This window comes from Globicephala melas, chromosome 15 (assembly GCF_963455315.2).
Source record: "Globicephala melas chromosome 15, mGloMel1.2, whole genome shotgun sequence".
NCBI lineage: Eukaryota > Metazoa > Chordata > Mammalia > Artiodactyla > Delphinidae > Globicephala > Globicephala melas.
In genome coordinates this window covers 3388432-3400435 of record NC_083328.1, presented here as the reverse complement: position 1 = coordinate 3400435, position 12004 = coordinate 3388432, and the positions used below count along the sequence as shown (strand labels likewise).

Here is a 12004-nt window from a genome sequence, read left to right as displayed (position 1 = left end):
CCCATGGACCTACCACGTCCCCAAGAGCACCCGGAGGCCACGGCACATGCAGGCAGTTTAACTTAAATTAACTGAAAAATGAAATAAAAATTAAAATTCAGGGACTTCCCAGGTGGTCCAGTGGTTAAGACTCGGCGCTTCCACTGTCGGGGGCACAGGTTTGATCCCTGGTCGGGGAACTAAGATCCCATACGCCGCGCGATGCAGCCAAAAAAAAAAAAATTAAAAAAAATTAAAATTCAGTTCTTTGGTCACATTCGCCACATTTCAAGTGTCAACAGCCACGCAGGACCCGGGCTGCCCTGCTGGCCGCTTCTATCATTGCAGGCCGTTCCAGACTCCAGGAGATCCCTGCCCGGCCAACCAAGGGTGGGCAGGCCTGGAAAACCTGCTCACGTCGCAACGCCAGAGAAAAACAGAATTGCTGAGAAAGTTGAACAATCAGTCGAGTCACGCTGCAGGCCAGGGGCTAACGGCAGCAAGCGCTCCTGGCCAACATGGAGTCAGTCAACGAGCTGGGCACTCCGAAGGGAGCTCCTGGTCAACATGGAGTCAGTCAACGAGCCGGGCACTCCGAAGGGAGCTCCTGGTCAACATGGAATCAACAAAGAGCTGGGCACTCCGAAGGGAAGGTGCTTTCCTCCCGCTGCGATGAGCCACTGTTCCCTGCGTCGGGACGTAACTGCCAAGCAGACCAGATATTTACATCCCCACGGGTGGAGGTGGAGGAGAGCACGAACTTCTGCTGTGCGATCTTCCTTTTCATGTCGCCCCGACGGCTCCAGCCTGTCTGCTCTGTCATCTGCTTTGTCATTAGTATCATCGGATTTCATTCTAACATCCTTTCAAAATCAGCTCCAAAAAGTTACTAAATTTACAAATTATTTTTCACTGAGGAAGGTTCCAGCCAAGACTTCCTGGTAACATGAAGAAGGCTCCTTAATTTCCTCAGTAAACTGTATCCAAACCACACTCGGGAGGGAGGATTTCTGGGCAGGCTTTCTACAGACAACAGCCTGGCCCCGGGAACGTGCGTTCATCTGCGGGGACTCATGCCCAGCTCCCGAGGCTGGTCTCCCTGCAGCTCACTCCGAAACCCAGCGTTGCGGGTTCCCCAGCAAAGGTACACCCGCCACATCAGGTCAGCACCACCCACCTTACATGACGATTGGCACAAAATCCCAACTGAAAGATATACAATCACTTTTTGAATCCTATAGCTGCTCCCCAACCAAACGCAATCTGTGAAACAGAGCAACGCAAGTGGGGGGCGGCAAGGGAGGCATCCCAGCACATTTGACGTTACAACCGTCCTCCTGGAAAACAACAAGCCCCGCTGGTTTTCATGATTCAAGTCACAAAAGGCAAAGCTTTTTCAGCATAGACAAAAAACGTGTTTTATCCTGTGTGTGATGCTGAGTTACTGGGAGGAAGGAAGAAAGAGAGAGAAAAAGACCGGATTGGGAAGGGGTAGAATGAGGTTTACCTTTATCAAAAGGGGGCCGAGTTTTTCACAAGTGTGCTCAGAAAGGTTACACAAAAAACCCCAAAAAAGGAATAATGTCCATAAAAGCCCGTTTTGTCACTGACATCCCTTGAGGGCTGAGTCACTCCATGTCCACCCGCTTCACTCTGCTGTTTCCTGGTGGGTCCACACCCACGGCTGAAGGGAAAAAGCAGGGGTGTCATCCAGGAACCCCAGAGCACCCTGCTTGGCTGTGGGAAAATAACAGAAATAACTGACAAGCTGGATAGTTCCACCTGAAATAAGACTTGATTGTAGATACAAAAAATACTAAATTTAAGCCAAATTATGCCACCAGATGCTAATAAAGTTCAATGACAAAGTTATGACTTCTTTATTTCTACAAAATGTACTGTCACTCAACTTTTAAAGCAAATTTAAAAAGCAAATTACATCAAAAAGCCTGATCCTTTCATAGATTTCTATTTTCAAAACCATGAGTTGTGGGACTTCCCTGGTGGCGCAGTGGTTAAGAATCCGCCTGCCAGTGCAGGGGACACAGGTTCGAGCCCTGTCGAGCCCTGGGAAGATCCCACATGCCGCGGAGCAGCTAATCCCAGGTGCCAAAACTACTGAGCCTGTGCTCTAGAGCCTGCGAGCCACAACTACTGAAGCCCGCGCGCCTAGAGCCCGTGCTCCGCAACGAGAAGCCACTGCAATAAGAAGCCCGCGCACCACAACAAAGAGTAGCCCCCGCTCGCCGCAACTAGAGAAAGCCTGCGCACAGCAACGAAGACCCAACACAGCCAAAAATAAACAAATAAATAAATACATTTAAAAAAAATGAGTTGTTGGGTTCAAAGGGATCAATTTAACTACCAATCGAAGATAAAACATTTGTGTGGTAAGATACATGGACATTAGATCTACATAATTCAATCAGTATTTTTCTCCATGACCAATGCAAGAGGTTACAAATTCACACATGGGTAAAAGATTTATTCAAAATGCAAGAGAAAGCAACGGATTTCACGGAGTTTCACCAAAACTCCACTGATGAGGTTTCAGATTCCATCCTGCAATTAACGTTTAAGAAACTACTACTGTCCAGTTCCAGAGAGGCATCGAAGAGCATCCACAATTTCCTGAAAGGCTACTACCACACTCCTCCCTTTCCCAGCTACATAGTTCTGTAAGGCTGGATTTTCTTCATATACTTCACTGAAACAATGTATCACAACAGACTAAGAGCAGAGGCAGCTATAAAATTCAGCTGTCTTCTATCAAGGCAGACATGAAAGACATACCAAAAAATGAATACCCCTACCCTAACTTCTTTTGTTTGAAATACAAAATAGACTGAGCTATTTTTTCATAAAAACTTATTTTTGAAATAGGCTTATTATTGCTATTTTTGAATAGATTAATATATAGAGTTTAATTTCTCAGTTCTAATTTCGAATGTGGTAAGTGTAACAGACAAATCCCACATAAACAAAAGCTCTCTGGGTTCCCCAGTAATGTGTGAGGGCCCCAAACCCTGAGAGTTGATGGACTAAGTAGAGGTACGGGATGCCCAGAGGCACCTTTGCCCAAAGGCAGCCGCATACCTTGAAACGCAGGTGGCAGGTGAAGGGAAGGCCTGCAGAAGCGCTGGGACCTCTGCTAAGGGATGAACGCCAGCAGCCGTGGGCAGCAGGGTGGTCAGAGCTCAGCTCTACACACACACATCAGGGGAAACGAATGGTTAAACACGTCACGGATGACCAAGGGCAAAAGTTCCTTCTTAACCAAGTCACGGACAAACTGTCCAGACTGAAAATCGTTCTCAGGAGAGAGAAGCCACCTTTCGCAAGCAGCTCAGGATTTAGCGCCGGAACCGTCAGGTCTAAGGGAGGCAAGCCCCGCGCTGGCTCACCCCCATCGCACCCAGGGAAAGAAAGCCTGTGATGTCCACCTCAGGGGTGCGGCCACAGCCCGTCACCACCAAACCAGCCTGGACGCCTAGAGCGCAGCCGCTCTGCAGAGCCCTGGACAACACCCAGCATGCCTCCCTGGCTTCCCTTTACACGGTCATGAAACACGTGCACACAGGCAGATTACATTTTTCTTTCTTTTTAGATCAACTGGCAACATCTTACCAGAAAACTAGAAACTCGTGAAAAGCGACAGAAGCAATGAAAATTAACTACAAAATCTCCTAACAAGTCACAATGCAAGGGCCTATTTTCCAGGAAATCAAAGTAAAAGCAAGTTATAAAATCCTCTCATTTTAATATGAAATCCTTTAAATATTCGTTAATTATGGAAACGAGGCATCACTGTAATTCCAGTTGTCATTAATTTAGCAAGCTTATCTCCTGACATTCACAAGATGCAAAAACAGCAAACAGTAAATTACCGTATCTCCAAATCAAATGCTTTCATTTCAGCACATAATTTTAAACATAGCTGTGTCTTTTTCCAAAGTACTATGAACACCCTTAAAACTCTACTCAAGGGCTTCCCTGGTGGCGCAGTGGTTGAGAGTCCGCCTGCCGATGCAGGGGACATGGGTTCATGCCCCGGTCCGGGAAGATCCCATGTGCCGCGGAGCGGCTGGGCCCGTGAGCCATGGCCGCTGAGCCTGCACGTCCAGAGCCTCTCCTGCGTACCGCAAAAAACAAAACAAAACAAAAAAAACTCTACTCAATACCCTTTTAGCACCTACCAATTCCATTCCTTCATCGATGACAAAGGCTTTAATAAGTTTATTATAAACTCAACACATACTACACGATAAATACCATCCTTCTCATAGACCGATTTTTTAAATACTATAGAAACTTTCTTATATGGGTGATAAGCCCAAAAAACTCAGTGTGAACTCAACACTAGAACATAGATTTAATGTACTAGCTCCCAATTTGCTACACTCCTATAAACCTTTTTTTTTAATTAAAAAAATTTTTTTTTACTTTTTAATAGACCTTTATTGGAGTATAATTGCTTCACAATACTGTGTTAGTTTCTGTTGTGCAGCAAAGTGAATCAGCCATATGCACACACATGGCCCCAGATCCCCTCCCTCTGGAGCCTCCCTCCCACTCTCCCTATCCCACCCCTCTAGGTCATCGCAAAGCCCCGAGCTGATCTCCCCGTGCTATGCTGCTGCTTCCCACCAGCCAACTATTTTACATTCAGTAGTGTATATATGTCCATGCTACTCTCACTTCACCCCAGCTTCACCCTCCCACCCAGTGTCCTCACGTCTGTTCTCTATATCGACCTCTTTATTCCTGCCCTGCAACTAGGTTCATCAGTACCATTTTTTTTTTTTAGATTCCATATATATGTGTTAGCATACGGTATTTGTTTTTCTCTTTCTGACTTACTTCACCCTGTATGACAGACTCTAGGTCCATCCACCTCACTACAAATAACTCAGTTTCATTTCTTTTTATGGCTGAGTAATATTCCATTGTATATATGTGCCACATCTTCTTTACCCATTCATCTGTCAATGGACACTTAGGTTGCTTCCATGTCCTGGCTGTTTGTTGTAAATAGAGCTGCAATGAACACTGTGGTACATGACTTTTTTTTTTTTTCGGTACACGGGCCTCTCACTGTTGTGGCCTCTCCCGTTGCGGAGCACAGCCTCAGCGGCCATGGCTCACGGGCCCAGCCGCTCCGTGGCATGTGGGATCTTCCCGGACCGGGGCACGAACCCGTGTCCCTGCATCGGCAGGCGGACTCTCAGCCGCCGCGCCACCAGGGAAGCCCCCCATGACTCTTTTTGAGTTATGGTTTTCTCAGGGTATATGCCCAGTAGTGGGATTGCTGGTCCTATGGTAGTTCTATTTTTAATTTTTTTAAGGAACCTCCATACTGCTCTCCATAGTGGATTTATCAATTTACATTCCCACCAACAGTGCAGGAGGGTTCCCTTTTCACCACACCCTTTCCAGCATTTATTGTTTGTAGATTTTTTGATAATGACCATTCTGACATCGTGAGGTGATATACCTCACTGTAGTTTTGACTTGCATTTCTCTAATAATTAGTGATGTTGAGCACCTTTCCATGTGCCTCCTGGCCATCTGTATGTCTTCCTTGGTGAAATATAAACCTTTTTAAAGAAAGTCTTTAACAAGACACAGTCTAACTTTGAACAAATACATGTGACACACAGTAACCGCCAACTAGCAAGGAAAGCATTAGACAGCTTTTACTTAGAGAAAATGCCGCATTTCGTGTTTTGACCACACCATCCAGACGCGGCCTAAGTCGAAAGCTCCGTTCCCGCCACGGCACGTCCCCGCACCCCTGACCCCCCAGCTTCATTCCGCGTGGTTATCATCCCTCCAGCTTCCAGACGCACTGTCTCTTCTACCCCGTCGCTAGATCAGAACGTTCTTCCATCAGAAGGTCTTTCAGCTGAATCTCTTCCTCGCCAGACCCCGGGCCACCCTCCCGCAGGTCCTGCCGGGTCAGGCCTGAATGACCGGCTGGCTCCGTGGCCCTCCCAGCTCCGAGCAGGCCCACACATGCCACTGCCCCCTGGTCACCGCTCTCCTCTCCACGTGGACACACAGCTGGCGCGATCTCAGTCTCTACATCTTCAGCCGCTGGCAACAGACTGATCTGATGCCCTCTCTTGCCCCGAGCGCACCCCCAGCTCAGCACACAGATACCAACCACCCAGGAAGAAGGCTTCGGGTCACGGAAGGACCCCGTGGCGCCCAGCAGACTGGGGAGGCACAGTGAGGAGGGTGGGGGAGAAAAGGAACACTGCTGCTGTTTCTGGGACGCTGGGCCCTGAGGCATTCGGCAGACACCTGCTGTCTTCACTAAGTCTGGGGCATTTTCCAGTTAATTTCAATATAATCTCAATCTGAGAACTACTGTAAGATGGTTAGTAACAAATTCGATATTCTTCACATGACCAGTTGGAACAGCAATGAGAAACTATGTCCTGTATGTTTTCATAAGGCCTAAACAATTATTTATGTAGTAAAATGCCTTGGGGGTTACTGTTAATTACTTTTATTAACAGTGCGCATGTGGAGGCCGTGATCCGTAACACCTGCCGTTCAAAACATGCCTTTCAGAGGGCAGAATGCGTCAGCACGCTGAGGTACATGTGCCGGCAGCCAAAATGAGTGACAAGAGTGCAGGTGGGGGCTTCCCTGGTGGCGCAGTGGTTGAGAGTCTGCCTGCCGATGCAGGGGACGTGGGTTCGTGCCCCGGTCCGGGAAGATCCCACAGGCCGCGGAGCGGCTGGGCCCGTGAGCCATGGCCGCCTGTGCTCCGCAACGGGAGAGGCCACAACAGTGAGAGGCCCTCGTACCGCAAAAAAAAAAAAAAAAAAAAAAAAGACCGTGGGAGGAGCTTCCCTGGTGGCGCAGTGGTTGAGAGTCTGCCTGCTAATGCAGGGGACACGGGTTCGAGCCCTGGTCTGGAAGGATCCCACATGCCATGGAACAACTAGGCCCGTGAGCCACAACTACTGAGCCTGCGCGTCTGCAGCCTGTGCTCTGCAACGAGAGGCCGCGACAGTGAGAGGCCCGCGCATCGCAATGAAGAGTGGCCCCTGCTTGCCACAACTAGAGAAAGCCCTTGCACAGAAACGAAGACCCAACACAGCAAAAATAAGTAAATTAATTAATAAACTCCTACCCCCAACATCTTCTAAAAAAAAAAAAAAGTCCTGGTGTAGGTAATGGCCAAAAGAATTCAGAACACGGCAAATTAAAAAAAAAGAAATAAAAAAAAGAGACCGTGGGAAAGTGTACGGGACAAATGACCCTGTTTCTTCATTGAGAAAAGAAAAAAAAAAGAGTGAGATGAAGCCTATAGCTTGAGAGAGATGTGAGAGATATGCCAACCAATCAGTGTCTGGACCTGATTTGGTTCCTGATTAAACAAACACACTGCAAGAAAAGAAAAAAACAAATTCGTGCGATGGTAAGGGAAATCCACATTCATTGGAAGTTTGATGATAGTAAGAAATTGTTATCAATTTTCTAGGTGTGATAAGGACATTGTGGTTAGGTTTTAAAAAGGGAATCTTTACCTTTTACTGAAATATTTACAGATGGAGTGATAGGACATTTGTGATTTTCTTCCAAATACCTGGGGGTCGGGGGTGGGGGGGGGACGAAGATGAAACAAGCTTGGCCACAACATGGTAGCTGTAGAGGCTGGGTGATGGGCACGTGGAACTCACTCCTCTGTTTCTATGCTTGAAACTTTCTGTAATAATTAGTGTTGAAAAGAAAAAAAAGAGCCATGCTCGTCCCAGAAAATTTGGGACACAAAGAAAAGTAAAAAGAAGAAAAGAATCACATACATCTTACCACTCACAGAAACCACCACAAACAGAAGTCTAGTTTTTACTGTAATTATTCATGTAGTCCATGCTCATTTTATAACAGTATCAGGAAAGAAGGTTGGAAGAAAGAAAGGAAGAGCAAGTACAAGGCTGTGCATGGGTCTTTTTCCTGTAGTTCACAGATTACATCTAATTCAAACTCCAAATCTGCTGGTATCAAGACCTACGGTCACACACACGAACCATGTCCACCCGCAGACCCAGGAAGGCCTGCTGACCACCCACCTCGGAAACCCACTAAGTTGGTGACACTGCTTCTCCTCCAGGGAAACTGCATATTCACTCATGGATTTTTCATTCAACAAACGTTAACTCCTCTGTGCGCACCTACTGCCAGCCAGCTCCTGTGCTGTGTCTCCACTTAAAGATAAAAAGTGCCCAGCCCAGCCCTGGGGAACGAGGGCCGGAGAATCGCACAGCAGGGGCTACACCAGGACCTGCTGCACCTCCCTCTGCCTGTACCCACAGTCATGGATCAAGGTCAGCTCTAAGTTGTGTCATGTGGAATTTTCTCCCTACCAGTAATTTCAAAATTATTTCATTTTAGTTTTGGAAAAACTTACTTGTAGTCACAAGTGTGGGTGGACTCTGGGGCTCCTCTCCACCTCGTGCTTCCCTGAGTCCGGGGTGGAAAGGGAGGGGCGGCCTGGGGAGCCATGCCCTGGGGGCGCTGGAGGGGGGCTGCGGCCTCACAGGGCAGGAAAGGGTGAAACGCTACAACACAAGGAAGAGCTCCAAGTCTCAGGCAGCTGTAGCCACAAAATGCACATGACAAAATTCCAACACGGATAAGAACTCTGAATTTATGGTGGAGAAACTCACAACTTCGAAGACTCATGGCAAAACTGCACCAACGCCTGAGAGGAAACAGACAATAACTGCTACCGTTCTTTGAAAGTCAGCACTGAATTTCCCATTTCGAGGTGACAAGAACGTACAGGTCCAACTTCCTTCCTCTGAATTCATTAGCATTTCTTGATTACTCTCCACGTGGTGGGCCAAAGCACCCTGATCTAATTCTAAAAAGCAGCTTCCAACAGCCTGTCCTACAGATGCTACCACCTACAGGTTTAGTTTTCTCAAATAAAAAGAACATAAACCTGCTCGGACTGCTAACATGTTTGTCCACGGGCTTTGACGGTTTCAGAAGCAAACGGACACCCACGTGGTCTTTCTCCGCCAGCATGTTTCTCCTGTTCCCGTAAATTCTCCAGCACCGCCTGCGCCGCTGTTGCTGAGAGCACCACTGAACTTGAACGCAGCCAGCCGCGCACCGTGGGCAAAGCCCCAGCCAGAGGGCAGGGGACATCTGGGCTGCTGGCTACACGGGCTAGGAAGGCAGCATGAACACCAACCACGTTTCATAAACAAGGGACTCGGTACTCGCACGTGATCTGAGGACTCCTCGGGCTGAAATGTCCTACCCTTGAGTTAGAGAAAAGACTAGTGCATTCGAGACTCGGTAAGCTGGGGCCTCTTCGGGGCTGCACCCTCTCAACAGCGAGGCAGGGAACTGTGAAAACAAGGTTGCTGGACGGCTGCCCTTACAGAACCTGAATTATAAAAAGAGGCCTGAGCAGAACGGGCCTCTGAGAGCCACCAGGCAGGGCGGGGAAGGGCAGGGAGGGAAAGGCGCTGTTTACCTGTCACTTTCTCACCGTGAGGGACTGGACCCAGAATGCATTTAAGGGCCCAGAAATGGAGAGAGTGTGTAGGTCACAGAAAAGGCAGAACAGAGTAACAGCAACCATGGGATAAAACAACTCTGTCATTCACCAAGTCCTGATTTTACAGAAACACACACACACCTTTCACATTTGGAAAACGAAGTCTGTATACGCCCCCCGCCCACTCACGCCCCGAACACCAGTGAGTCATCGTTGATGTTGAAATGTATTCAGTACAATACTTACAACCAAACGTGCCAATACCCTCGAAAGGGGAGATGGTTACAGAAACAGGCAATCACCCCGGCAAAAACTCTCTGGACCCAGGGTGCTTATAAAAGCGAGAGTAATTAGTCAGAGACAACTCTGGAACCCAAGCACGCTGAAGAAATATAAACACTGCTGAGGAGTTAGAAGCAACTACTACACAGAAAAAGAAAGTGCCTAAGGACCGCATGAGTAACCAAACAGGCTTTCTCCTGATCAAAAGATCTCCGGAAAGCAAGATCTCCTGGGGCAGAGCAGCTGCCCCGGGAACCGGAAGAGCCCGGGAACGCGAGGATGTCGCTAAAGCACCGTGGGGCATCCGCGGCCTGTCCCCAAGCGCGCCGGGTCCCCCTCTCCTTGCCCTGCCTCCCCGCCCGGCCTCTTCCCCTCCTGCCCAGGAACCCCAACTGTGCGGCGACCCCAGCCCTGCGTCCTCAGGTCCACTGAGGAGAGGGCACTTCCTGTCCCGACCCCAGCCCACTCTCCGGCCGTCCCCTCCCGGCCCAAGTTCACAGCTGGCCCCTATGGCCGGGGGCTCGGGCCTTCCGGGGGCACTGCCGCTGCCCCCAGGGACCCCGCACCTCCCGGAGCGACACCGCCTGACGCCAACCCTTCTCCTCGGGAGTGCGTTTGGCGCCGACCCGGGTCCAAACAGGGTGGCGAGGAGAGGGCGACCCTGGTGTCCAGCTTGGGGAGGGGCAAGGGCGACCCTCCGGGCCCGGTCCTCGGGGCTCCCGGGGCCGTCCCCGGGGGTCGGGTTGATCTCGGGCCCAGGCCCGGCGGGGGGCGGGGCGGGGGTGACCCGGGGCCCGGGCCGGGCGGGGGCCGCGGCACTCACTGTTTGGGCAGCTGCAGGGCGGGCGCGCCGCGACGCTGGAAGGCCCCGTCCACGAAGACGCCGTTCTTGCCGAGGCACCGCAGGTAGAAGTGCGGCTCCTGGAAGCTGAGCTGCAGGTGGCGTCGCGAGATGAAGCTGGACAGGCCCATGCTCAGGTCCACCGAGCCCTGCGACGAGTTGCGACCGATGGTGACGCTGGGCTGCCGCATGAGAAACTCGAACTCGCGGCCCTCCAGGCGCGCCAGCGCGGGCCCGGGGCTCCGGCGCACCGAGGCGGCCGCCGCGGCCACCAGGGCCTCGCCCGCCGCGCCCCCCGCGCCCCCGGCGATCGAGCCCGGCGGCGGCGGGGGCGGGGGCGGGGGCTGGGCGGGCGGCGGCGGAGACGGCGCGGCGGGCCCGGGCGCGGGGGCGGCGGCGGCGGGGAAGGCGGCGGCGGCGGCGGCGCAAAGCACGGGGCTGCAGGGTGCCGAGCGCAGCGCCAGCAGGGCGCGGGCCCCGCTGTCCTCGCCGACTTCGGCCATGTTCGCACAGCTCCAAGCGGCCTCCGGCGGCGGCGCGGCGCAGGGGGCGGGGCTCCGCGGGGCGCGGCGGGCGCGGGATCCCGGTCCGGATCGCGGCGGAGCGGAGCCTGCGGGCCGCGCTCCCCGCCCGCCGGTGCTCGCGGGGGCGCGCGGGGCGGGGTGGGGGACAGTGTCCGCGCCCGGCCAGCCTCGCCGGTCCCCGGGTAGCGCCTCGCCCACCGCCCCCGGCCATGGGCTGTCCCTTCCTCCGTCCTGGGACTGGGGTGGGGAACCCCCGAAAAAGTCTCCCTGGAAAGTTTTGATCCTGGGTCACTCACTGGAGAAGGGACAACTGACGTCAGCAGTCTCCGGGGCCCTAGTGGCTCCATCCGCCAACCCTAAAGTGCGATACTTAGGCACCTAGTTTAAGGGGTTTCGAGCTGTAACTGAAGTTTGCCTAAAGATGCTTGCGATCCCTGATGCCCTGTGTTCCTTTTTGGAGTCATACATTCACTCAACAAGTATCTAGACAAGTATCCTGGGACCCATACTAGGGCCCGGTGCAGTCGCCTCCGGCCCTTTACACCTCTCACAGTCTCATGGGGAAAGGCAGACGCCTGCAGAGGAGTCTTCTGTGAAAACGCAGAATTGGCCACCTTAGGCATCCTTCAGATCCCGCAATGCTTCATGCATTCCTAATTCAGCCAGGGCCCCCTACAAAAAGGTGGCAGTGTCTGCACACTGCCATCATTTAATAATTATTGAGCGGGAGAAAACAGACCCTCCCTGGTAGAGCTTACGGTGTACTGGGAGATGCGGACAGGAATCAAGTAACATTCTTATAAATACATACAAAATTACGGCTGTCTCAAGTCCCGTGAGGCATTGTTG

At 51.4% G+C, this 12004-nt stretch overlaps 1 protein-coding gene across 1 annotated transcript in view; it reads right to left on the bottom strand.

Moving 5' to 3' along the window:
* FOXK1 (forkhead box K1) overlaps positions 1–11134 on the bottom strand; it is a 61333-nt gene extending 50199 nt beyond the window's left edge. Inside the window, exon 1 of the mRNA XM_030846616.2 lies at positions 10614–11134. Coding sequence (XP_030702476.2) covers positions 10614–11134 — 521 coding nt within the window. The remainder of the gene's footprint in view (positions 1–10613) is intronic.
* Positions 11135–12004: the final 870 nt, after the last annotated feature.